Here is a 25,431-nt window from a genome sequence, read left to right on the forward strand (position 1 = left end):
GAGCCTGTGTGTGTGTGTGTGTGTGTGTATGTGTGTCTGCATGGCTGAGCCTGTGTGTGTGTGTGTGTGTGTGTGTATGTGTGTGTGTGTGTCTGCATGGCTGAGCCTGTGTGTGTGTATGTGTGTGTGTGTCTGCATGGCTGAGCCTCTGTGTGTGTGTGTGACTGCACGGCTGAGCCTGTGTGTGTGTGTGTGTGTGTGTGTGTATGTGTGTCTGCATGGCTGAGCCTGTGTGTGTGTATGTGTGTGTGTGTGTGTGTGTGTGTGTGACTGCACGGCTGAGCCTGTGTGTGTGTATGTGTGTGTGTGTGTGTGTGTGTGTGTGTGAGTGTGACTGCACGGCTGAGCCTGTGTGTGTGTATGTGTGTGTATGTGTGTGTGTGTGAGTGTGTCTGCACGGCTGAGCCTGTGTGTGTGTGTGTGTGTGTGTGTGTGTGTGTGTGTGTGTGTGTGTGTGTGACTGCACGGCTGAGCCTGTGTGTGTGTGTGTGACTGCATGGCTGAGCCTGTGTGTGTGTGTGTGTGTGTGTGTGTGTGTGTGTGTGTGTGTGTCTGTGTGTGCAGATCATGTGGCAGCCACAGCATGGGGCTGTAGCAGCCAGGCTGGCGAGGTCGGCAGGGAGTTTGCTCACTCTAGGTGCCTTCTGCTGTGGGCAGTGCTGGGCGCTGTGAACTTGGGCATTGGGGCATCCTAGCCCTGCTCTGTGCAGAGCAGTGACTGTTCCTTGAACAGAAGGCTTTGGGGAAGCTGGCCACTAGGGGCCTCAGGAGAGAGGACAGCCTGCCTGGGCACCTGCAAGGGTGGGCGGGGCTTCCGCTGTGTCCCTGGGCTCCTGGGCTGGGCATCCTCAAGCTGCCACCACTGGCAGCCACAGAAGGCCAGGTTCTCCGTCTGGACCTACTTAGCCCAGCTCCCGGGGATGGCGGCTGCCATAGGAGCTACAGGATGGTCGCCCGGGGCAGGCAGGGATCCGGGTCTCACTCAGAGTGCCTTCCTTGGGAAAGCGGGGGACCATGCAGACCCTCTGCCTTGGCCGAAGACGGAGGTCCCGACTGGGAAGGGTGATGCTTGGAGGGGTGGTCTGCAGGTAGGCAGACCTCATAGCCGTTAGGGGAAGGGACTGTGGGCCCCATCCCAGGAGCCTGTGCCGGGCCTGGAGGAACTCTGCTTGAACTAAGCGACAGGCAGAGGAGAGGCAGTGGGGCTTGGGGGGGCGGGGAGCGAGTGGAAGGGTCAGCTGGTGGAAACCAAGGGTGGACAGCTCCCACTGGACTTTGTTGCTGCAGAAGCAGACCTGGGAGGGCACTTTGGGGGCAATGGGTGTGGTGTGGGTGGTGCCAAGGACAGAGGCAGAGTAGCTGCCCGGGACCTAACCTCAAGGTGACAGGGAAGAGCGGTGCCCAGATGCCAGCTATGTGTCAGGCACCTGCCGGTGCTGCCTCGTGCATACCAGTGGCAGTCGGAGGACTTCCTGGAGGAGAGAGTGGGACTGAGGGCGGACACAGCCCCAGAGCAAGAAACACCTGTCGTCGGTCTCTGTCCCTGCCCGTCTGTCTGCCCTCGCCTGTCTGTCCTGTCACCCCTTGCGGTTCCCTCCCCACCTCCCTGTGGCCATGTTGCCCTGTGCTGGGGGCGAGGGCCTCGTGGCCTCGCCAGCTCCCAGGACACGCTCAGGAGAGCCAGGAGACCAGCGTGGGCGGGGCAGCCCGGCCTGAGGGCAGGCCCGGCTGACGCGCTCCGTCCCCAGGGCCTCCCTCTGGAGCTCCTGCGTGGTGCTGCCGCTGCTGGCGCTGACCTGGATGTCGGCCGTGCTCGCCGTCACCGACCGCCGCTCCGCCCTCTTCCAGATCCTCTTTGCCGTCTTCGATTCCCTCGAGGGGTTCGTCATCGTCATGGTTCACTGCATCTTGCGGAGAGAGGTGCGTGGGCCTGCACCCTCCCAGCTCCTCAGCCCAACTTGTACCCCGTGGTCCTGGGACGGCCTGGGCACATGTTGGCACCGGCTGACGGCCATGGGCGGCACTTGGGGATGCTGTGCCAGCCAGAGCTGCTCAGGAGATGTGGGGAGGCTGCAGCATCACACGCATTGCTGCAGGAAGCCCCACGTGGGTGCCAGCCAGTCCCACAGGCATCGCTGGGCAGGAGGCCCCCAAGGATCCGCTGAGCGAGCTCCAGGCCAGACACGGGGCATGGGACAGGGGATGCAGGCCACCTCCGTGCCTACCCTGGTCCTGGTCAGAGAGCCAGGGTGCCCTCCCACCCTGTGACCCAATAGAAAGAACCTGTAGGCTTCTCTGGTGCCAGTGGCTCGGTGGCTGCCCACGGTGCTCTCTGTGCCTCAGATCAGCCGACTGGTGGCAGGGAAGAAGGGCCATGAGAGTGAGGGACTGGGGCACACAGGTGCCACCTGGCCACAGCTGTACAGGGCACCGCTGGGAAGCCCTCTGTGCTTGGTGCCCTTGTCCTCGAGCCTTGGCTCTGCCCACTGCCACCCCAGGGCCATCCCACAGCCTCGGCTTTGCCCATGGTGGCTACTCTGGGGCGCAGGGGGCAGCTGTGGCAGGGTCGGCCCTTGCTCTGGGTGCCCCTCATGACCGCTGCTCTCCCCAGGTCCAGGACGCCGTCAAGTGCCGTGTGGTGGACCGCCAGGAAGAGGGCAACGGGGACTCAGGGGGCTCCTTCCAGAACGGCCACGCGCAGCTCATGGTAGGACTGGGGGCTGCCCCACACTCTGGCCTCCGTGCTGCACCCCAGGTGCAGCTGGGGGAACTGAGGCTGGCCCAGGTCGTGGGCTCTGGCGCCCCTCGGGCCATGCCTAGCCACCCTCAGCCTCAGCCCAGGAGGCTTACCCAGTCCCGCCCTGTCCTACCTGGCTCACCTGGCCCCTGCACGCCTCCTGCCCCTCACCTGGGCCCCAGTGCTGGAGCTCCGCCCAGGAGCGGGCAGTGCCTGTCTTGCCTGATGCTGGGCCCACCCTGCCGGTTCCCAGCCTCCTTCCCTGGCAGCTAACCCATACTCTCCCCCTTGAACTCGGATCCTGACCAGGCCCTCCGCCTGTGTGCTAGATGGTCTGTTCCTCCCCAGGCCCAGGCCCTGTGCAACTGCCTGCCCCTGCCAGCCACCAGCCCCTGGGCCTCCAGTTAGACCATCATGGGGCATCTGCTGCCCCTGTGTTAGGGGCTGGGCAGGGCCTTGGCCTCCAACCCCAGGGCCTTGGTGAGCACCTGCAGTGGACATCTGTTTCATGTCAGTGTCTCCCTGTGCAAGTGAGCAGGGGCAGGGCCTTGGGTGCAGCTTCCCGTCCTCCAGGTCTCCTCCTGGCTCCACCCGCAGCCTGCGGGACGGCAGAGGGGGCCGGGTGCTGCCGGTGGGGGCTCACACACGCACACAGGCCCTCCCACTCAGGCAGCCCACGTACAGGTGTGCACACATACACGGAGGTACAAAGACATGCATGGATGGACACTGACACGCTGTACTGATAACGCCTATACACACCCACAGGCGTGGCACGCGTCCACAGTCACGCCCCCACACGTACTCCACGTGAACGCTTTGCACACTCACACGCATGCTTGCATCTCACTCGCACATACATGCTCACACGCCAACACACGTCCACCAACACAGGCACTCAGACACAGTGATATGCAAGCATGCACACACAGGCACTCACGCGCCAACAGCCATACACAAATCCCAGAACCTTGAAACGTGTCCACAAGCAAATGCACACTTACATTCATGCCGTGAATATGTCACACGTGCAGACAGGCCAGGGCACATGGCATGTGCCATGGACAGGCTGCCCCACCCTCATTGCGCCCGTGCACATGTTGCCCCAGCCACGGCTGCCCTGCCCTACCACGCCCGTGCACACGCTGCCCCAGCCACGGCTGCCCTGCCTCACCACGCCCGTGCACACGCTGCCCCAGCCACGGCTGCCCCACCCTCACCACGCCCGTGCACACGCTGCCCCAGCCACGGCTGCCCTGCCTCACCACGCCCTCTGCCTGTCTTGCAGACGGACTTCGAGAAGGATGTGGATCTGGCCTGTAGATCAGGTGAGCGCCCGACAGGTGAGAGTGACAGGGGGCCCGGGCCTGCCCTCCTGCTTCTTTCTCTTTCCCAGCGGCCGCGCTGTGTGCACTTGTGTCCTTGTCCCATCCCGCCTCGTAGCCCACCCACCACACCTGCCTCCCATGCACAGAGGAAACTTCTGGAACCCCTCCTTGGAGCCTGTGCCCAGCAGCAGCCCTGCTGGCCCAGCCATCCCTCACGGTCAGGGTCCTTGGGGCTCCCCAGCCCTCCCCGACTTCACTCCTGTGGTGGGGCTGCGAGGCTCTCATACGCTCACCCCTGCATGCCCCATCGTGTGTCGTGTTCGTGTCATTGTCATGGGGGTGAGGAGGGAGGGCCGGGAAGGGGACCTGCCTGGCAGCAAGTACGAAAAAGGACTCCACTGCTCAATGGGAAGAGCCACACTGTATGCTGCTGTTGCGGAGGGCTGGGAGTGCCCCGGTGTAGGCCCCTGCAGACCTCAGGGCTTCCTAGAGGAGTGACTGTGGGGTCGGGTGTGTGTGAGACAGAGCGTGCACAAGTGCCCCCAGACAGGGGTGCATGGCCCGCAGCGGAGGGGAGACCAGGCTGGGGAGGGACGTGATGGGGTGGGGGTATGTAAGGCCGGGGCCAGCCCAGGTGCTGGGCAACTGCCCTGCTTGTACGGAGCATGGTGTGTGGCCCCCTGTGCTGGGGTGGCAGGACTCTGGCATGGCAACATGTGTGTCCTGAGGTGGCTGTGACCCCTGGGTGTTGGGGGAAGATGGAACCTGACAAGGGTGGGGCCAGAGGCTGTGGAGGCTTTGGGGTCGGGCCGAGGGGACAGCCTGTATCCAGTGGGGGCTAGGCAGGTTGGCAGGAGGGAGGATGGGAGGTGGTCCTCAGGCAGAGCCCGGTGGAGGAGCCCAGGGCACCTCAGGCTGGGCTGTGTGCCTGCCATGCCCAGCTGCATCCAGCCCTTGAGGCGGCCAGGGGCTGCCCTGCATGGACCAGGGCTCTCCGGGTGCCTGCCGCAGCAGCACCTGGGGAGGCGGGGTGGGGCGCGGTCCACCCAGCAGTCTCTGATTGCGCCCGCCGCCCCCCGGCCCCACAGTGCTAAAGAAGGACATTGCCGCCTGCCGCACGGCCACCATCACGGGGACGCTCAAGCGGCCGTCACTGCCCGAGGAGGAGAAGCTGAAGCTGGCCCACGCCAAGGGGCCGCCCCCCAACTTCAACAGCCTGCCGGCCAACACCTCCAAGCTGCAGCTGCACGGCTCGCCCCACTACCCCAGCGGGCCGCTGCCCGACTTCCCCAGCCACTCGCTGACGCTCAAGAAGAGCAAGGCGCCCAAGTCCTCCTTTGCGGGGGACGGCGACATCTTCAAGAAGCTGGACTCGGAGCTGAGCCGGGCCCAGGAGAAGGCCCTGGACACCAGCTATGTGATCCTGCCCACGGCCACGGCCACCCTCAGGCCCAAGCCCAAGGAGGAGCCCAAATACAGCGTCACCATCGATCAGATGCCCCAGACGCGACTCATCCACCTTAGCATGGCGCCGGACAGCGGCTTCCCCACGCGCAGCCCGCCCGCGCGCGAGCCCCCGGAGGCGCCCCCCGCCCAGCCCCCGCCCCCGCCGCCCCCACCGCCCCCGCCGCCCCAGCAACCCCTGCCCCCACCGCCCGCCCTGGAGCCGGCACCCCCCAGCCTGGGGGAGCCGGGGGAGCCCGGGGCGGGCTCTGGGGCCAAGAGCGAAAACGTGGCCACCCTGTCCGCGAGCTCCCTGGAGGTGAGCGTGCCTGGGGCAGCGGCCCGGCGGGCTGGACTCCCCCGGGGCCTGCAGAGGGGCACTGGGGGGTGGTGTGGGGCGGGGGTCGCGCGCGTGGGGATGCAACCCTGCGACTCAGGCTGGGGAGCAGGTGAGCAAGGGGCAGGGCCTGGGCCTCGTGGCCCCAGCAGCCCGCGTTCTGCCCAGCCCCCTCTCCAAGGCCCAGCCTGGATCCGGAAGGGTGCGGGCAGGGGGTCCCGGGTCTCCCCAGCTCCCGCGCCACGGGACCCACCGCCCGCCACCCTCCTCCCCACAGCGGCGGAAATCGCGGTATGCAGAGCTGGACTTTGAGGTGGGTCCCGCAGCGCCTCCCCCGCCCCCGGCCCGGGGAGCAGGGCCAGCCCCCCACTCCCCGCTCAGGCCCACTGCCTCCCCTCCCCTAGAAAGTCATGCACACTCGGAAGCGACACCAGGACATGTTCCAGGACTTGAACCGGAAGCTGCAGCACACGGTCGAGAAGGAGAAGGAGGCGCTGGGCGCGGACGGCAAGGTCGGGGCGCGGGGAGGGGCCCCGGGCCGGGTGGCCCCCCGCACCTCCGCCGTCCCGCGGCCCGCCAGGCCCGGAGGGGGCGGGCGAGGGAGGCCGGGCGGCCCCGGCGGGGGCGTGCAGGCTGGCCCCGGCCCCCTTGATTCGCGTCCTCTTCCCGCCGGCCCCTCGGCCCAGCAGCCGGAGAAGCAGCAGACGCCCAACAAGCGGCCGTGGGAGAGCCTGCGGAAGGCCCACGGCGCGCCGGCCTGGGGCAAGGAGCTGGAGCCGCTGCCGCCGCCGGCGCCGCTGGAGCTGCGCAGCGTCGAGTGGGAGAAGGCGGGCGCCACCATCCCGCTCGTGGGCCAGGACATCATCGACCTCCAGACGGAGGTGTGAGCCGCACGCACGCGGGTGCGGGCCGGCGGGAAGGCCGCCACTGGCGCCGGCGGGGTGGCGGGCCGGGCCCCGCGCGCACCCCACGCACCCCGCCTGCGGGCCACCCCACCGGGCGCACCCCGCCACCGGCGCACCTCGCCACCGGCGCACCCCGCCTGCGGGCCACCCCACCGGGCGCACCCCGCCACCGGCGCACCTCGCCTCCGCGCCCGCGGCCAGGCCGAGGCCCGGGGCTGGCGCCAGAGCCAGACGACGGACAGGAGGCGGCCACGGGGCTGCCCGCGCGTCCAGCCCCCGGCGGGCGGCCGCAGGGCCAGCGCACAGCCCGGACGCCGCGGCCCGCTGGCCTGGCCCCGTTTTTTAGCGACACCCCTAACCCCCGGGAAAGCAGCCAGCTCCCCCACTCCCTTCCAGGGCCCCCGGGCCCCCCAGACCAAGGTGGAGAGCCCGGGCAGGACTAAGCCCACTCCGGGAAGAAGCCGCGTGGGGAATCTATTTTTTCTCTCCTTTTCTTTTCTTCAATAAAAAGAATTAAAAACCCAGGGCTGTGTTGATCCTGACCGTGCAGGAAGTCTGTGGGCCAGCAGGGGGCGCCCCATCCTCAGCCCACGATCTGAGGAGCCTGGTGTCCTGCTGCCCCACGTGTGGCAGGGCCGACTCAGCCCCATGAGGCAGTGGAGACTGTGGGGACCCAGCTTTGAGGGGGATATCTGTGAGGATTAGGGCTGTCCGTGAAGAGGAGGATGGAGTGAGGGTTGGGGAGTGGCTGTGAAGGTGGGTGTATGACACAGACCCCCACCCCCAAGACGTGGCCTCTCCACAAAGCAGCAAGCCCACAGGCAGCAAGCCCACTCTTCAGCCCCTTCTGAGGTCCCAAGTGCCCCCAGGCACTGGGGGCCAGGAGAGGGTCCCTGGCCACCATGTGTAGGAGTGAGGGCTCAGGGCTCAGTAGAGGCCCGCACAGCTGGGTCCTCACCATCCCAGGCTTGAAGCAGCATCTGCCCTGTTTAGATCCAAGGTGAAGCTGAGACACCCCCCCCCCCCGCTCCTCTACCAACCTTCCCCTTGCCATCACACGCAACACCTGGGCTGAGTGAGGCCCGTCTGTGATTGGCTTGAATCTAGTGAGGTGAGGGGTGAGGTGGTGGTGAGTCTGCATAGAGCTGGAAACATGGATGGTGATGATGGTGGTGATGGTGATGGTGGTGATGATGGTTCTGGTAGTCATGATGATGTTGGTGCTGATATGGTGTTTGGTGGTGATGTTGGTGATGGTTAGGGCCCTGTCTCTCTGGGCTTGTTAATTACTATCTTGCTCAGTGACCAGTAGGTGGCGCTAGGACCCAAAGTGATGGCAGGGATGGAGGGCATCATGGGCCCGGCACTGGCAAGTGGCCAGCACTCAAATACGGTTTGTGATCATGCCAAGGCCCCCAGCCGCCACCTTGCACATGCGACCTGGAGGCCCTGACCCAGCTAGACTGGCCATGTTCACCTTAGTGCAGAGGGTGCCCCTGTGAGCATGTGGCTTGGCCACGGTCTGATAGCTTCCACAAGCTCCCTGCTGTGTCCCTGACTCTCAGGGACCCTGATACCTGCAGGCCTGGACAGGGCTGGGGCTGCCCATCCCCCAGCTGTGACAGGAGGCCAAGTCAACCTCCCCGGGAACTGCCATGAGCAACTGACCCCCACAGCACACAGCAGGGGCCAAGGGTTTACAGCTTCAAATGGGGTGACCACTGTGCAGGCAAGGAAGTGGTTCCCTGCCTCTCCTCCTCTCCTGCCTGCAGTACCCCAGTACCCAAGTTACAGGAAAATACATGACCGGTGTGAGCAGGGCAGTGGGTGTGAGCAGGGCAGTGGGTGTGAGCAGGACAGTGGGTATGAGCAGGGCAGCGGGTGCGAGCAGGGCAGCGGGTGTGAACAGGGTAGTGGGTGTGAGCAGGGCAGTGAGTGTGAGCAGGGCAGTGGGTGTGAGCAGGGCAGTGGGTGTGAGCAGGGCAGTGAGTGTGAGCAGGGCACCTCCTGTGCAGTGGCCTCTCCTGCATGCATCCTGCTCGCTGGGCTGGAAACGAGGCAGAGCAGAAAGAGTCCTGCCCAGGGCTGCGGTGACGTGTTGTCTGTGCTGATGCTGACCGTGCCCTTGTCCCTCACACAGTGGGGTCACTCTTCCTGCCTTCCACTCCTTCCTTGTGGCCCCAGAACCAGCCAGGTCACCACAGTGATATTCCTTGTGCCCCTCAATCTTCTTGCACTGCCAATATGAGGACAACCCTACACCCGCAGCATGTTGCAGGAGAAACTGAGACCCCTCCTCTGCCAACCTTCCCCTTGCCATCTCACACGACACCTGGGCTGAGTGAGGCCCGTCTGTGATTGGCTTGAATCTAGTGAGGGTGAGGTGGTGGTGAGTCTGCATAGAGCTGGAAACATGGATGATGATAGTGATGGTGATGATGGTGGTAATGGTGATGATGATGGTGATGGTGGTGATGGTGATGGTGATGGTGGTGATGGTGATGGTGATGATAGTGATGGTGATGGTGGTGATGATGGTGATGGTGGTGATGGTGGTGATGGTGATGGTGGTGATGGTGGTGATGGTGGTGATGGTGATGGTGGTGATGATGGTGATGGTGGTGATGGTGATGATAGTGATGATGGTGGTGATGATGGTGATGGTAGTGATGGTGATGGTGGTGATGATGGTGATGGTGGTGATGGTGATGATGGTGATGATGGTGATGGTGATGATAGTGATGGTGGTGATGGTGGTGATGGTGATGATGGTGATGGTGGTGATGGTGGTGATGGTGATGGTGGTGATGGTGGTGATGATGGTGATGGTGATGATGGTGATGGTGGTGATGGTGATGGTGGTGATGATGGTGATGGTGGTGATGGTGATGGTGGTGATGATGGTGATGGTGATGGTGATGATGGTGATGGTGATGGTGGTGATGGTGGTGATGATGATGAAGGTGATGGTGATGATGGTGATGGTGGTGATGGTGATGATGGTGATGGTGGTGATGGTGATGATGGTGATGGTGGTGATGGTGATGATGGTGATGGTGGTGATGGTGGTGATGGTGATGGTGATGGTGGTGATGATGATGGTGATGATGATGGTGATGGTGGTGATGGTGGTGATGGTGATGGTGATGGTGGTGATGGTGGTGATGATGGTGATGGTGATGGTGATGATGGTGATGGTGGTGATGGTGGTGGTGGTGATGATGGTGATGGTGGTGATGGTGATGATGGTGATGGTGGTGATGGTGGTGATGGTGGTGATGGTGATGGTGATGGTGGTGATGATGATGGTGATGATGGTGATGGTGATGGTGGTGATGGTGGTGATGATAGTGATGGTGATGGTGGTGATGATGATGGTGATGGAGAGTGATTTAGGCCTTGCAATGCCCAAGGCCACTGTGGTCTTCTTTTCCAAAGGCAGTGCCGGTGACATGGGGCAGGGTCTTGCAGCTCAGGGTGACCTCACTGCTGCAGCTGCAGTGCCTGGCAGATGGGAGGAAGGAAGGATACCCCAACACAATGATGAGACTGAGTCACCAGGCGGAGCTGGCAGCAACCGAGCCTGACACCCACACCCACGCACTTTGGACCCGGAAGAAGTGCCCTCCTGACTTCCTCTGCCAGCACCTCAGGTCCCACACAGTAGGTGAAGGCCCAGGAAGGACCTCACCTGGCTCAGGGTTTTGGCACCTCCAGCAGTGCCCTGCAGTGGCCTCTTAATCTTCCTGCTGTCTGGAAGGTCTTCCTGCAGCCCTGCCCATCTGAGGGCAGAAGTGAGGGTTCCTGTTCTCCACTCAGCCCCTGCACCAAACTGACCACCCCTCACCATTGTCAGTGCCATTCATGGCCACCCTGCAAGGTTGCCCGCTGCCTCTGCCCTCTCCTGGCCTCTGTCCAGTGCCCTGCCCCACACACCCAGATCCCACTTCCCATGTACTGGCTCCAGAGCCTTCCAGTAGCCGGCAGTGCCCTCATCAGCAGTGCCCCACCCCGGGGCCAGCCCTCACAACCTCTTGTCTGGTGAGGACAGGCAGCTGGAGTCTCACCGGCCACCCCATCCTCGCCAGGTGCAGGGGTCGTGTGATGAGCTAGTTCGGTGTGAGCAGACTAACATGCAGTGAGTTGGGCCCTGGTCTGCACCGAGCAGTTTCATGGACTTGATGGAGTAGCATCCAGACTCTTAAGAGCATTGATGGGGGCTGGAACTTAGGCTGGCTGTACCCCACTCTATACCCCACACACTCCCTTGGTCCTGCAGGGCACCCCCACCTGCCACCTGTACCACAGAGACCTAGCTCTAGCCCCGGACCCCAGCAGGCAGCGAGGGACCCCCAGGAAGGTGAGACCTTCCTAGATCAGGGTCATTCACCCCAGAATAGTGCCTGTGCTGGCGTTGGTTGCCAGGGCCCTGCAGGCAGGGAGGGGCCCAGCCTGGCTCCTGCCAGGCCCTCAGAATAGGTGGCACAGAGGAGCTCGTGTGAGCCGTTGCCAGTTACTGCAGGGTGACAATGAACATGCGGCCCCGGCCCCCTCCACTCACTCGGCTCCAGGTTGGGGAGCCAGCACCAGGCCTGCCAGGGGGTAGTGGTGGCCTGCGTGAAGACCCCTATGGATGTTCCAATCTGAACTGGTGAACTGCATGGCCCCTTGGAGCAAGCACATGGTGCCCCGCCCCCGGCTGGCTCCACCCGCGCCCAGCCTCCCCATGGCCACAGCTGTCCCGGAAGGCAGAGGAGGTGTTGCTGGGTTCAATATGGCTCTTGGGAATGCCATATGGATGGGCCCAGGCGGCGGGGCGGGGGAGGAGCCGGAATTCCTGGTCCTTCCGGGCCAGAGCTGTGAGGCTCTGCAGCCAGGGGGAGGGGGCCCAGGGGTTCAGGCAACCCCCCACGCCACTCCTCTCTGCTTCCTCTGGCTTTATCAGCCCCCAGCCCCTGTGAGGTCCCGGCATCTGAGGGCCTCCGTCCTGGTTTCTGGCATGTTGACTGGGTGGGGACAGAGAGCTCCTGAGGGTCAGGAAGCAGGTGCTGAGAGCGGAGCCCCCGCCCCTTGTCTCCTGGGGTCAGGGCCTCGGCTGAGCCTGGGCTACTGAGCAGCCTGGCTTGGATGCACTGCCTGCAGGAGCGACCCTGAGCTGCAGTCACAGCTTCTCCCTCACAGGCCACCTTCCCCTGCCTGCAGCTGTACCAGGACACGCCGGGAACGCCCTGTTGGTGAAGCAGCAGTGGTCAGGAGGTTAGCGCACAAAGGGGTGAGTTCCAGGTCGGACTGTGGGTCCTAGAGCTGAGGACAGGGTACCCACCAACAGGCCCAGGCCTTAGTCCTCTCGGAAGGCCAAGCTAAAAAGAGACAGAACCAGAAAGAGGTATTCCATCCACTGATTCGCTCTAGAGAGCCACAATGGCCGGAGCTGGACCAGGCTGAAGCCAGGAGCTTCTTCTAGGTCTCAGACATAGGTGCAAGGGCCCAAGCACTTGGGCCATCCTCTACTGTTTTCCCGGCTACGTTAGTGGGGACCTGGTTGGGAAGCGGAGCAGCCAGGACTCGCCGGTGCCCATCTGGGATGCCAGTGCTGCAGGCAGTGGTTTTACTTGCCACATCGCGGCTGGGCTCTGAGTCCCTATAGTCTTGACACGGTGGGCATTGTCATCGGGGAGGCTCCTGGGAAGGGGGCACCCAGAAAGGGCCTGACGGGATGGGGAGACGTGGCTGGCGCTGCTGGCTGCCCCCTGAGGCACAGGATGGCAGGCGGCTGCCCTAGAAGCTCTGACCCCAGCTAGGCACCCACACACGGAATGGCTGTCATGCTGCAGTCCTGGCCAGAGGCTGGGGAGCAGAACAAGGGGAAGGAGCCGGGCTGGCCTGTGGGTGGGCTGGGCTGGGTGTGAGTCCCTTCCCCCAGGACTCCTGGGGCTGGGCTCTTGTCTCTCTCCTGCTGCGCTTTCCCCTCCTCCGGGTCTTCCTGCAGCACCCAGGGTGGCTCCTGGTAGCGTTCATTGCTACAAACCAAAAAAAGCCAGATGCAGCCGGTCTCACAGGAGGTTTTTATTCCAGTAAGAAAGGTGGCTGTGGAGAAGAGGGAGAGGGGGAGAGAGACAGCCCAGGACCACCTCCACATGGCGGGGTGATCATGTGAGGGACGCAGCCGCCCAGGGTGTGCAGCCTGGGCTTTGGGGAGGGAGGGAAGGTAGCAGCCCCTCGGTTTGTGCATGCTTGTGGCTGAGCCCTGTCATCATGGCAGGTGTTGATCTGCGCACACTCGGCAGTGGAAACATTTCTGGATGGGAATGTCTGCTTGACCTCGGCAAGGACAGCACCGAGGCGGGTCAAGCTTCCTTCTGTTTGTGGCCGGAGGGAGGTGGGGAGGAGGGCGCTGGGACTCGGCCTGCTGCTTGGCGTTCCAATGCTACCAGGTGTTCCTGGCTTGTGATGCACTCAGCTCCTTCAGGGGTCACTTGTGCTCTGCCTAACAGCCCCTGGTCGCGGCTTTCTCTCGGTCGCTGGGGCCGCTGGGCCCCTGAGCCCCTGGGCACTCCTCCCAGCTTTCAAGTGTATCAGGACCACCACGCATGTTTTAAGCATTCCCACGTGTTCTAGTCGCCGAGTCACAGCGTGTCGTGTCCCAGGTGTGACGCACCTCCTTGACAAGAGCCTGAGGGCGCCTTGGCTTCCGTAAGCCACGCAGAGAACCAGCTCCGCCTGAACTGGGGGCCGAACCCAGAGCGACAGTACATGGTTAGCAACATGCTGCCTGGACCTAAGCTGGCCCAGTGGGGGGAGAGGGAGAGAAAGAGCGAGACAGAAGGAGAAAGAGGGAGACGGGGAAGGAGATGGAGAGAGAGAAGGAGAGACAGGAAGAGAGGGAGAGAGGGAGTGGTCTTCGACCCACTGATCACTTCCCAAATGGCTACAACAGCCGGGGCTGGCCAGACACAGGCCAGGCCAGGAGCTTGTTCTGCTGCTTTCCCACGAAGGTAAGCAGGCCGCAGGACAGGAAGTAGAGCAGACAGCATGCAGGTGCCGCAGGCGGTGGTCTTCACGGGCTGCGCCATGGTGCCAACGCCCACTGCACATCTTGACATAGCCATGTCACAACAGTCCACCTGGCTCGACTTCGGTAAACGCCCCCTCGACAGCAAGAGACAACTCCACAGAAGTCTGAGGAAATAGAATTCCAAGTTCATTTTGATGGAAAAACTTCTTTTTAAAATTTTTATTGGAAAGTCGGATATACACTGGTTCACTCCCCAAGTGGCCACGATGGCCAGAGCTGAGCCGATCTAAAGCCAGGAGCCAGGGGCTTCTTTCAGGCCCAAGCACGTGGGCCGTGTTCTGTTGCTCTCCCACTCCACAAACAGGGATCTGGATGGGAAGTGGGGCAACTGGGACACGAGCCAGAGTCCAAGTGGAATATCGGTGCTGCAAAGTGAAGGATTAGCCAGTTGAACCATCACATTGGGCTCATGGTAGAAAACTTTGAAACCCACGCAAAGTTCCTCAGAAAGTTCACTGCGCACAACGATTGGAAATAAGCTCAGATCCCAGACTGGCTGTTGGCCATGCAACTACTCAGCACCTCTGAGCTACAGTGTGGCTACCCCCAGAGCCTGGTGTCTCCTGGCCTGGTGTGACTCCCTGCGCCCCTGGGGGTGTGTTCTCCTGGCCTGAGGCCTGCCCTCCTGGGCTGGTGTGACTCCCTGTACCCCTGAGGGTGCGTCCTCCTGACCTGAGGCCTGCCCCCCCCCCCGGCCGGGGCGGGACCCCCTGGCACGTCAGCGCTCTGCACCTGCTCTACATTTTTGACCTGTTACTCTCTTGTTTTTTCTTCCTTTTGTTTTATAAAGTCACCTGTGGCTGATTTTTTTTCTTAAAGATTTATTTATTTTTATTAGAAACTCAGATATGTAGAGACAAAGAAAAGAGACAGAGAGGAAGATCTTCCATCCAATGATTCACTCCCCAAGCAGCCTCAACAGCTGCTGGAACTGAGCCAATCTGAAGCCAGGAGCCCGGACCCTCCTCTGGGTCTCCACACGGTTGCAAGATTCCAAGGCTTTGGCCGTCCTTGACTGCTTTCCCAGGCCACAGGCAGGGAGCTGGATGGAAAGCAGGGCCACCTGGATTAGAAACGGTGCCCATATGGGATCCCAGAGCTTCAAGTCGAGGACTTAGGCACAAGGCTATCACGCTGGGCCCCCTCTGCTACTTTCTAAAGGGATTCTAAATGTTTTCCAAACATTTGTTTCTAACCTACTCGATCTTAAGGGGTGGAGACGGCCCAGCCTAGCTGTGTACCTGCCAGCCAAGGCAGCACCATGCCGCTCCGTGCTCAGCACTCCTGGGTTCAGCTGCGTGTCCCAGCTCCAGCCCTGGGTCCCCGCGATGCACAGACCATGACACTTAGCACCGAGCGCTGGTGACAGCACGCCCCCACACGTCTGCCCAGCCTGTCCCCAGCAAAGGAGTGCTTTTGTGAGTGCCCCCTTGCCCCGTGGTGGCTTCAGGCCAACAGGAAGGTGGCCAGTGCCCCCTCCAGCCAGTGTCGTTCGCAGCAGTGCAGTCATCCCAGGACATGCTGTGTTCCACCAGCTCGGCAGCTCCTTCCGTCTGCTTGTGTGCACGTCTGATCTGTTGTCTTATCTGGTGTGGCTTATTTTAATTAAACATATGCAGCCAGAAGCGTATCACAGAGTACATGCAGTTATGCACAGCCATATTTCTCTGGCCCTGGTGGCTAAGTTAAAGTGTGCACCTGTTGCAGTCAACTTGATTGAGGAGTCTCTTATGTAAGACCCGCCAACATAAAGGGTTCAATGAATTGAGCCAAATGCATGCACTGGGCACCAAGCCCAGGACAGGACCTGCGTCCCGCCACGTCCCCCTGTGGCCTCTCCGAGCAAACGCCGCCTTCACCCCCTGGCAACTGCTCCTCTTCCTCCTGCCTCTTCCTCCTCCTCCCAAATGCCGTGCAGATGGGCTCTTGCCGCACGTGGCCGCCTGAGAACAGCTCCGGGTCCCCAGTACCCGGCAGCACACACCCTCTCCGAGAAACAGAAGAGGCGACCAAACACCAAGCGTGCAAGCGGCCCCACTGGCGGGGACCCTGGGATCCCAGGGGAGGGGTGGGGACCACTTCAGCCTCCACCGTCACACAGTCACGAGCAGAGGTGGGGACTTTGCCCTGGCCCTGGGGGCGGGGCACAAGCCCCTTCGCTGCCTCCTCTCCGGGCTGCTGCCGGTGCTGTTGGCACCCGAGCTGCTCCAGCCCCGTCCACTGGGATGGGAGCCACCAGGAACATTCCTCTCTGGGGTCTGGTGAAGTTTATGCATTTCTTGGGGCAAGACCCTCTGGTGGGGTCGGGGGGCATGGCTCTTATTTCACCAGTGCAACCTTTGGGGGTCACAGCCCAGGAGCAGGGAGCCCCAGGGCTGGAGGCAGCTCGGTGTGGTGTGCTGGGGTGCAGGAATGGCCAGGGTGGGTCAGGAGGAAGAGAGAACAGCCAGCAAAACCTGACTCAAACATGGCCCCGTCTGGAGTGCCACTCAGATGCCGCCCTGGCCTCCGCCTCTCGGGTCTGCTGCCCTCACCCTTGCACCCTTAGCACAAGCTGCCTGGGTCTGGGGGAGACACACCCCGGCTCACGGCTGGCCGGCCGAGATTGCTGGTGTACCCCCTGGCTCAGCCTTCCAGCCGCTGCGTCTCAGTTCTCCCAGAGGGGTCTGCTCTTGGCGGGAGTCTGCTTTGACCCTGGAGGACTGGCTCTGGGTCCCTTCTTGGCTAGGCTAGGGTCACAACTTTCCCCTCGATTCCCTTAGTCCGGAGGCTTGTCCTTCCGCGGGCTAGGCTGTGGGGCGTGCGGGTACAGTGTGAGCCTTCACGTTGCCGAGCTTGCTGAAGGTGGACAAATCTGCCGCCATCCCAGCCGTCTTTGTCATGCCTCGTTCCCGTTCCCCTGCCTGACTTGGAGATGCTGTTGTTTCGGGCACAGCAGCCTGACGCCGGCACCTTCTGCTGTGGATTGATTTTGGTTGTTTGCATCTTGAGTTTTGTCTGCTAAATTTGAAACTCGCCAGCCATCTGGCTTGCCTTTTCTGCCACCGTAGTCTTCCTCCCTTCCTTGGGGCCCTGAAGCTGTGTCGGGCACAGGCACTGCCCTGGTCCCTGGGGCTCTGCTGGCCTCATCAGCCTTCTATGCTGGTTGGTGAACACTGGGATGGCCCCTAAAGATTTGCTCTCGGCCCGGCACGATAGCATAGTGGTTAAAGTCCTCGCCTTGCATGCATCAGGATCCCATATGGTCGCTGGTTCTAATCCCAGCGGCCCTGTTTCCCATCCAGCTCCCTGCTTGTGGCCTGGGAAAGCAGTCAAGGATGGCTTGGGACCTGGCACCCGTGTGGGAGACCCGGAAGAGCTCCTGGCTCCTGGCTTTGGATCAGCACAGCACCAGCTGTTGCGGTCACTTGGGGAGTGAACCATCAGACAGATATCTGCCTTTCCAATAAAAATAAACTTAAAACAAGCATTTGCTCTCAATCTTGTGGTTTTCTCCCGTCCGCCGCGCCGCGCTGCGCTGGGACGGCTTTGCGAATGTTTCTTGTATTTTTCAGTGTGAGACTTTGGTTTCTCTTACAGTTGCCGCCTGGCTTTGTGTTTAGGGGCTGGTGGCATGCACCGTCTTGACTCTGGCACTTCCTGTTGGCACACAGACTCCACTGCCAGCTGTCCCACCTGAGTCAGAGCTCCCTGCTGGCACACCAGGGAAGGCAGAGGGGGACAGCTGTCATACCCCGGCCCTGCTGCCCGTGTGGGAGACCTGGAACTCATGGCTCCTGGCTCAGGCCAGCCCTGGCTGGCTGGTGCGGCATCTGGGAGTGGTCCAATGGATGGACGGTTCTCTCTCTGTTCTTGCCTCTGGAACTTTCACTTCCAAATAGATCAACCTTTTGTGTGTACTGGACCTATGTCCCTGACCACACGTGTGTGCTGGACCTATGCCCCTGACCACACGTGTGTGCTGGAGATGTTTTCTGTCCTTCCTTCCCCAAACCAAGCCTGCTGCTGACTCACAGGCCTCTAAAGAGCTCAAACCGATTTCCCCCTACCCCGCGGTGCTTTGGATATTGTATCGAAAGACCCGGCAGTGAATCCAGGGCCCCCTAGGTTTTCTCCTGTACTGTCTTGTGGTGGTTCAGACACATTTGGAGTGAGCTGCAGAATCCCTGGGGATGGCGCTCTAACCCCGAGGTCATGTGTCATGTGTCCATGCAGCTGCTGGGACGAGAGCCAGCTTCCCAGTCTGATGTTCAAGCTCCGTGTCCCTTCACCAGCCTCGCACGACTAGCACGTGTTCCACGGGGACATCCTAGTTTTCTGTCCACTGCGTGGCTGCAGCAGCAGTTTCAGGGGCGTGGACACCCGCCCTAGCTGTGTCGTCTGCATCCACATGGTTTGCTGGCATTGCAGGCGAGGGCTTAGCCTGAAAGGCCAGCGCATGTGCGTGGTGGGCCTGGCCCATCTGCGTCTGTCACCACTTTGGAGGGCTCCCCGTGCAGTGCCCTCCTCCTTGTCCTGGCTCTGTGCCCAGGCGTTCCTGGCCTCGTCAAGGTTTACCATTCCTGTTGCTGCCAGGTAAAGATTCCCATTTGTTTTTAAATCTGCCTGATTTTGGCATTTTTTTATCTTTCTTTACTTTTTATATAAAATTGATAGAATTTGTTTTTAAATTCTTGCTTTTTGTTTATGTTAAAGTCAGAAACACAGAGCTAGATCTCAATCTAGCCACTGGGTGGCCGCCCAGGGGGCATCACAGCCCGGAGTGGGCACCAAGAGCTGTCCAGGGGGCACCACAGCCTGGGAGTGCCAGGAGGAAGCCCCGTGCCCAGGGTCTCCTGGGCGGGCACCCTGGCCCGGAGCGCTGGAGCCGTCACCGCTAGCAAGTTTGTGTGGCTTCTCCACCAGCTTGCTTCCCTTTGCCACCAGCCCACATGCCAGGGAAAGGGTGAGGCTTGTGCACGGGGGGCCTGAGGGGGAGTAACATCCGGCAGGGGAGGGGACGGAGGGGAGAGAGCTCACCTTGCAGCCGCCCAGTGCTTCCCGCTGCAAGAGCCTGTGTACACTCAGCTTCCCCGGGGGACCCTGCAGAGCCCTGTGCCCAGGCTGGCAGCATTGAGCTCTGAGACTCTGAAGCGAAGTCAGCCCTTCCCCTCAGCAGACCCTCCAGCAACACCCCAACCCTTCTCAGACCCTCAGCCAGACCAGGGCCCAGCTCTCATCTCTGCCAAGCCGCCCAACCGGCCTGCCGTCTGCACCTCACTCCACCCAGCTGAAGGACGGGCCTCGCTCTCACAGCTCGTCTGAGGGGGCCCTGCCCCACATCTTGCTCCCCCAGGACTGTCTTAATTCTTCCACCAAGATTCTGTCACCCCCCATCTCTGCCTGCATATGCAGGGCTGGCAGGACGGTGACCACTTCCTCCAGGTCACTGCCCCGTGACCCTCGTGGAGCCCCCACCCAGCACAGCCTGGAGCTCCCTGCTCTACTTGGGCGTGGCACCATCTGGCACCTATGCCTGTGTTCCCATTGCTGTGACAAGATGCCCACGGCTAGGGGGCCTGTGAGGAGGTCTCAGGCAGGAGTGTCCACTGCCGGACCACGCCCCTTTAAGGAGTCTGCCCCATCTCCGATACCTAACGCCCCCAACAGCAGCCACCACCTCCAGGGTCCCAACCAGAGCCACGCCTCCAGCTTCGGGCCAGCACCTGAGGTTTCCTGGATCCCCTGCGAGCTTTTCTGTTCCACAGCCAGCGTCTGTGGGTGTCAGAGCCAATGCCACCCTAAGAAGCAGGCTGAGGGCTGAGCCCACCGCGAGGGCACTCACTGGGGCCAGCCAGACTAGGGCGGGGCTGCCCAGGGCCAGTGGGAAGTCCTGGGAGCCCCGCCCAGCGGCCCAGAACCTGTGACCCGGCTTCCCCAGCTGCACCTGGAGGCCAGTGCGAACTCTGTCATATTTAATAGAATTAGGTAAAAAAGCACGCGCCCACTGCCCACCCCGCGAGCCGAGGCTGGCTCAGGGCACGTTGCGGGCCAGCTCCGTGACGTCCTCCAGGAAATTCCGGTAGAACCTGCGGCACGCCAAGTCTCTGTCCTCCCTCAGGGGCTCGAAGCCTGCAGCACAGACGCCCTGTGAGGGCCTGCGCAGCCTGTCCTGGGCTCCCAGCTGCCCCATCTGAGGCCAGGAGAGGCAGGACCGCCGCTCAGGCGGTGCAGGCCGCGAGCCCCACGCACATTTCTTGACGAGTGACAGGTCGCCCTTCCTCAGATAGAAGCAGAGCTCTGTGAGGTAGTCCTGCAGCAGGGCACCTGCAGGTTGGACGGCAGGGGCAGAGCCACCACTGAGGCTGCGACTCTGAGGTAGCTGGCCACGGCTCAGGGGCGCAGCCACTCTGGCCGGCAGGCCCTTTGTAGCACGCTCGGAGACATGATTGTGGCAGAGGTTTGGGGCGCAAGCAGCCGGGGGACAGGGGCTGGTGCCTACCGATGAACTTCATGGCGGCCAGCTTTAAGGGCCTGTGTGGGCTCCCCAGGTAGGTCAGGGCCTGCAGGAGGAACTGGTGGTACTTGCCAAAGTTGCTTTCCACCTGCAGGCACACAAGGCCAGGCTGGAGCCAGCTCGTGCACCAGGCCTGGCCATGGGCAGCCACGCTCAGCCTGGGGCTTGGGCCCTAGGAGCCGGCTCTATCACGGGCCCAGCCCACCCTGCCTCCGGGACTGGCCAGCACCCTGCGGGGCAGGGGTGGAGGAGAGGGGGTTTGGAGATGTGGTGCAGCCGCTCGGGAGGACCGAGTTCCAGCGAGGCCCGTCCCACCGGGGGGGCCCACACCTTACCACATATACAAAGACATCGTTTTCGGCACCCAGCCCGTGACCCCACGCCAGCTTGCCAAACAGCTCCTTCCGGAACTCCCACTTGAGCAGGACGGCACAGCGCAGGAACGTGGACTTGCACTTCTGCAGGCCAGCACAGGGGACACTCACACGGGGGCCCCTAGGCAGCTGGCCGGAAGGGCACTCGGGGCCCTGCCTGTGCCTCCTGAGAAAGCCGAGACGCCACCTGGTGCCTTGTTCTCGCTCGTGGGACACGTCTCGCCAGCAGCCATCTTAGCTCCCCCAGGCTTCCTCCCAACCCAGCGACAGGCCATATGCCGCCCTCAAGAGCCCCGGCCTCTGGTCTCAAGACTCCTACAGGCATTGTCTGCCCTGGGCTGCATGTGGGCTCCTCTAATCCCGACCCCCAGGACTTCAGGGTATAAAAGTGCTTAAGGTATGGGACCCTCAAAGAGCTGGAGATGATGTGCCGCCCCCCACAACCCACCACCACACAGATGACCTCATGAGGATACAGAGGCCACTTCACCCTGTCCTATGATCTCCAGGATGGAGAACGGAGACCACAACCTGGGGTCAGGGTCATGGCCCCTGCTAGACTACAGCCACTATGCCCACGCCTGGCTGCTCCCTGCTTGGCTGGGCCAGGGACACTGTGCCACCCACTTCTCATCTCCAAAGCCCTCAGTCCCCTCTCTCCTGGGCCACCCTGCCTGGGGCCCTGAGGCAGCGCTCTGCCCCCGGCCTCCACGCCAGGTTCTGCCCACGGCAGGTGTTACATGAATGGGCCATCTGAGCTCAGCCAGCCTTACTCCCCTGCCTCTCTCCAGGGGAGTAGCTTAGCATCCTGATAGCTCAACCTGACCCTGGAGTTTCTGGGGTCCGGATCCAAATGGGTCTCCCACAGCGGCCGACTTTGGTGCCCCTACCATATCATCTGCTAAACTTAGATACTGTGCCTCTACAGGTCTCCCACCCATTTAGCCATTCACACACCTGCCCACCCATGTACTCATCCATCCATCCATCCACCTACTTATCCATGAATTCATTCACCCACTAACCCATCTGCCCATCCATCCATCCACTCATCTATCCATTCACACATCATTCCTTCCATCCATCCATGCGCTCACACATTCTCTCAACAGTGCCTTTGCCAAGCTCTTAGCTGAGGGCTGAGCCTGCAGACACAGCCCTGGGGCGCATCCTCTCAGTCTAGCCATGGGTCTGGAGGTCTCCTAGTTTATGCATCTGGGGCAGGTGGGATCCTGGCAGGTAAAGAAGATGTGACACTTCTCAGCATCTCTTGGGAAAGTTCCAGGAGAGAAAGGCGGATTGCAGAAAAGAGGAAGAGGCCAACCCTAAGCAACCAGCATGGAAAACAGCCACCCAGGCCGACAGCGGGGGACCTAGCCCGGACAGCTCACCAAGGCCACTTGGGGGCAGGGGTCCACCAGGTGCAAGAGCAGGGGCACCACGGCCTGGAAGGCGAGGCTCTTGAACGCCTGCCGGGTCTTCCGGCTGCAGCTTGCCATGACATCTCCGAACAGTAAGATGGCACCACCACGCACCTCCTCCTGCTCCTGGGGGAGGGAGGCAGGCACCCCGACAGGCAAGCCACAAGTGGAGCCCTTTTAGCCTCCTTGGAACCCCTTCCTCTCTGCCCAGCTACCTGCCCTCACATCCAGACTCAAGCCAAAGATCAAAGCAGCGTCCACTCCTGGGCAGACTGGCAGGAAGCAGTGCCCCCACCCTATCCAGGGCAAGCCAGGGTTGCCAGGGCCCGGGGCTGCTGTGGGCCCCTCCCCCACCCGCTGCCCTTCTCAGCGGCCATCCAGCTGCTCACGTTCTCGAACAAGGACAGCAGGTGCTGGGCGAGCTTGAGGCTGACGGAGACAACACCTTGCAAGCCCAGACACTGCAGGATGTCGTGTAGGACTGCCATCAGCCCCGTGAGGTCCTTGCTGTCTGGCTGCAGGAAGCTTTCCAGCAGCCCCGCCATACGGTTCCTCAGCAAGGACACCTGGAACAGAGAGGCATCGCCGCCACATGGGAGCCTGTCCAGGGGACCCAGGATTCCCAGTTTTACCACCGTGGGCTGGGAGCTTGGGCCTGGTGGAAGTGGGGGGCAGAATGGGAGACCAGTCAGGAGGGAGGGCAAAGCTGGACAGTGCCCCTCGCACAGCCCTGGGACAGAGCATAAAGAACAAACAGACCAGACTCAGCGGGGCACCTGGATCTCAGCCCCAGCATCAGGCCAGGGGAGCCGGGCCAGAGTCCTCCCTGCTGGGTGTGGCCGGCAGCAAGGGTTGGTCAGCAGTGGTCGTCTCCAAGATAGAAAGTGTAGCATCCTGTCCTCAGAGCACACATGCCCTGCAGCACCTCCCCAGAGCTCACCCCTCACCTTCTTAGGGTGCATGGCGACGCTGCTGAGGCCCTTGAGGCTCATAGCCCGCACCAGCTGGTTGCAGTTGCCCAGGCCCTGGCTCAGAAGGTTGTCCAGCTTCTTCCGAGACGCATACTGGAAGACCTCAGGGCTGTGGAGGAACTGGGAAGGGCCGTGCTGGCTGTCAGCCTGGCCAGCGGTGGGTCTGCTGGGGGTCCAGTGGCAGGGTGCTGTGGGCAGGGAGGGGCTGACCTCTGTGAGGAGCAGGATGGCTACCACGTTGTCTCGCTCCTCCATACTCTTCAGGGAGATGACAGCCTGGCCCAAGACGGCCTTCACCTCACAGTCATGCTGTACCATGGCCCTGTGGGCAACAGGGGGCTGCGGGAGTCCACAGAGCTGCAAGGCAACCTGGCCCCCAGCACCACCTCTCCCCTTAAAGCAGACTCGAGCTGCCAGGTAGCTGGTCCAACACCTGCCCCTGGGGATGAGTGCTTCCCCACCAGGATGGAGTGTGGCCCAATGCCTGCTTCCCCCACCAGGACGGAGTGTGGCCCAATGCCTGCTTCCCCACCAGCACTGAGTGCGGCCCAATGCCTGCTTCCCTACCAGCACTGAGTGTGGCCCGATGCCTGCCCATCCCACCCCGGGCCTTTATGCACACCAGCACCTGCCCCTGGGCTAATCTGGAATGGAAGTAAGGCAATGGCTCACCTGGCCAGCAGGATCACCCCATCTGCATAGGTGTCCAGCTGCTCCAGGAGCTCCCAGCCCCTCAGCAGCTGGATGGAGGCGAAGACCTCCCAGTAGTTGCTTGTCCAGAAGAGCCCCTTGAGGGCCTCCAGGCAGGTCCTGCAGGCAACAGGTGCAGGACCCCGTTCACTCCCAGCACTGAGCCCAGATCTGGGGACCTGGATGTGCCAAGGGAAGAGGTGGGTTGGGGTCCCACCTGCAGGGCCCGAGGGGCTTGCTGTCCAGCATGTCTTCCTGGTAGTCGGCCATGCCCTCCACCACACCTAGCTCAAACAGATAGTGGAGCTGAGTGAGCAGGCCCAGGAGCATGCCGGCAAAGGCCCAGCGGATTGCCGACCTGAACTCCTGGGTGTATAGCAGCTCGTAGATGGTGCCCAGGGCCTGTAACGGATGACACAGTGGACCCTGGGGTACCCCCGTGGGTTACCCCCAGCAGGGAGGAGCTGGCGGCCATGGCCACATCCATTTGGGCTGGTCATGAACCTGCTTCCTCCCCATGCCACGGGGGGCTGATCACTGCTCAATTCTGCCCGGGGTGGTCGCCCTCTGGCCTCAGCCCTGCCAGTCTCAGGGCAGGCCTCTGGTCCTGCCCGGCTCCCTGCTCCAAGGTGCTGGTCTCTAGGCTGTGACCGCCCCTGGGGCTGACCCCCAACAGCCCCACTCCCCCAGGGCCAGGCTGTGAGCGGCACAGAGCTGTGGTCAGCATGTCCCCAGCCCAGCTGGCCACTGGAGGCAGCTGAGCACTCTACTCCTCCCCGCCCCCAGCCCTCTTGTCAAAGGGCAGGCCCAGCAGGGTCATTCCTGGGTCACGCTGAGCCACGGCTGCCCAGTGCCCTTGTAGGGCCCCTGGCCAAGCCCACTGTCCACAGCCACCAGGAACAGCCTTGCCGTGCCCATGGCCCCAGCTGCTCTTGTTCTCAGCTTGGTCACCACAGCAGGTCCCCGCACCCACAGGGACTGATGTGTCCGCAGGAGTGCACCCGTGGTGCTCGGTCAGCTTACATCCGGGGACCTGGTGGGGTGGGGCTCTGTGCAGTGGGGGTCACAGTAAGCAGGAGACGATGACCCTCTGACACAACCTTGCAGGTCAGGTGCACAGTGAGGTCAGCACGGGGCCATCCTGGGCCGCCCAGCCACCCCGCGTGTGTGGCCCAGGGCTGCTCACCAGCAGGGAGATGAGCTGGGTCTGGCAGCTTGAGCGGGTCACGTCCCGGGGTGGCCTCAGTCTAAGCTTCACATACAGCAGAGTGATGACTCTGCGGGCCAGCCGGCAGTCTGCGGCCAGGGCCTTCCACAGGGGCAGGGTCCTCCTGCGGACACAGGCCTGTCCCACCACTGGCTGGAGAGGAGCCGGCCCCCGGCAGGCGGTTGGGGGCTAGGCTGTGATGACCAGGGTGGGCTGTGGATCCGAGCCCAGCACTCCCACCTGGGCTTGCCTCCCATCCCTGCACAAGCAAGTCATCAAGGGGCCTGGGAGTCCTGGGTGGGAAGCCTAGCTAAGTGTGCCTCACGCAGTTGGCCTGTGGCCCATAGGCAGGGAGTGAGGCATCCACTCCTGCCCAGGAGCACAGCTGGCCCCCAGGGATCTGGCCAGTCACTGTGCAGCGCGTAGGATGCCCAGCCCTGCCCTCTT

At 62.2% G+C, this 25,431-nt stretch overlaps 2 protein-coding genes across 4 annotated transcripts in view; one reads left to right on the forward strand and one right to left on the reverse strand.

The window, feature by feature from the left end:
* The window catches only part of ADGRB1 (adhesion G protein-coupled receptor B1), a 47,496-nt gene extending 40,764 nt beyond the window's left edge, over positions 1-6,732 (forward strand). For all 3 annotated transcript variants that reach the window (XM_040988534.1, XM_040988535.1, XM_040988536.1), the window contains exons 24-30: positions 1,749-1,920; positions 2,612-2,707; positions 4,026-4,065; positions 5,154-5,827; positions 6,123-6,158; positions 6,250-6,357; positions 6,535-6,732. In XM_040988534.1, coding sequence (XP_040844468.1) covers positions 1,749-1,920; positions 2,612-2,707; positions 4,026-4,065; positions 5,154-5,827; positions 6,123-6,158; positions 6,250-6,357; positions 6,535-6,732 — 1,324 coding nt within the window. The remainder of the gene's footprint in view (positions 1-1,748; positions 1,921-2,611; positions 2,708-4,025; positions 4,066-5,153; positions 5,828-6,122; positions 6,159-6,249; positions 6,358-6,534) is intronic.
* A 13,106-nt stretch (positions 6,733-19,838) lies between these two features.
* Positions 19,839-25,431, reverse strand: part of LOC121161904 (maestro heat-like repeat family member 5) — a 19,430-nt gene continuing 13,837 nt past the window's right edge. Inside the window, exons 16-26 of the mRNA XM_040988574.1 lie at positions 24,964-25,108; positions 23,995-24,179; positions 23,760-23,897; positions 23,298-23,409; positions 23,064-23,207; positions 22,506-22,682; positions 22,087-22,242; positions 20,657-20,779; positions 20,307-20,409; positions 20,057-20,131; positions 19,839-19,936 (exon numbers count right to left, since the gene is read on the reverse strand). Coding sequence (XP_040844508.1) covers positions 19,839-19,936; positions 20,057-20,131; positions 20,307-20,409; positions 20,657-20,779; positions 22,087-22,242; positions 22,506-22,682; positions 23,064-23,207; positions 23,298-23,409; positions 23,760-23,897; positions 23,995-24,179; positions 24,964-25,108 — 1,456 coding nt within the window. The remainder of the gene's footprint in view (positions 19,937-20,056; positions 20,132-20,306; positions 20,410-20,656; positions 20,780-22,086; positions 22,243-22,505; positions 22,683-23,063; positions 23,208-23,297; positions 23,410-23,759; positions 23,898-23,994; positions 24,180-24,963; positions 25,109-25,431) is intronic.

The sequence above is a fragment of the Ochotona curzoniae genome, unplaced genomic scaffold (assembly GCF_017591425.1).
Source record: "Ochotona curzoniae isolate NIBS_2020 unplaced genomic scaffold, NIBS_Ocur_1.0 contig_4917, whole genome shotgun sequence".
In the NCBI taxonomy this organism is placed as follows: Eukaryota; Metazoa; Chordata; class Mammalia; order Lagomorpha; family Ochotonidae; genus Ochotona; species Ochotona curzoniae.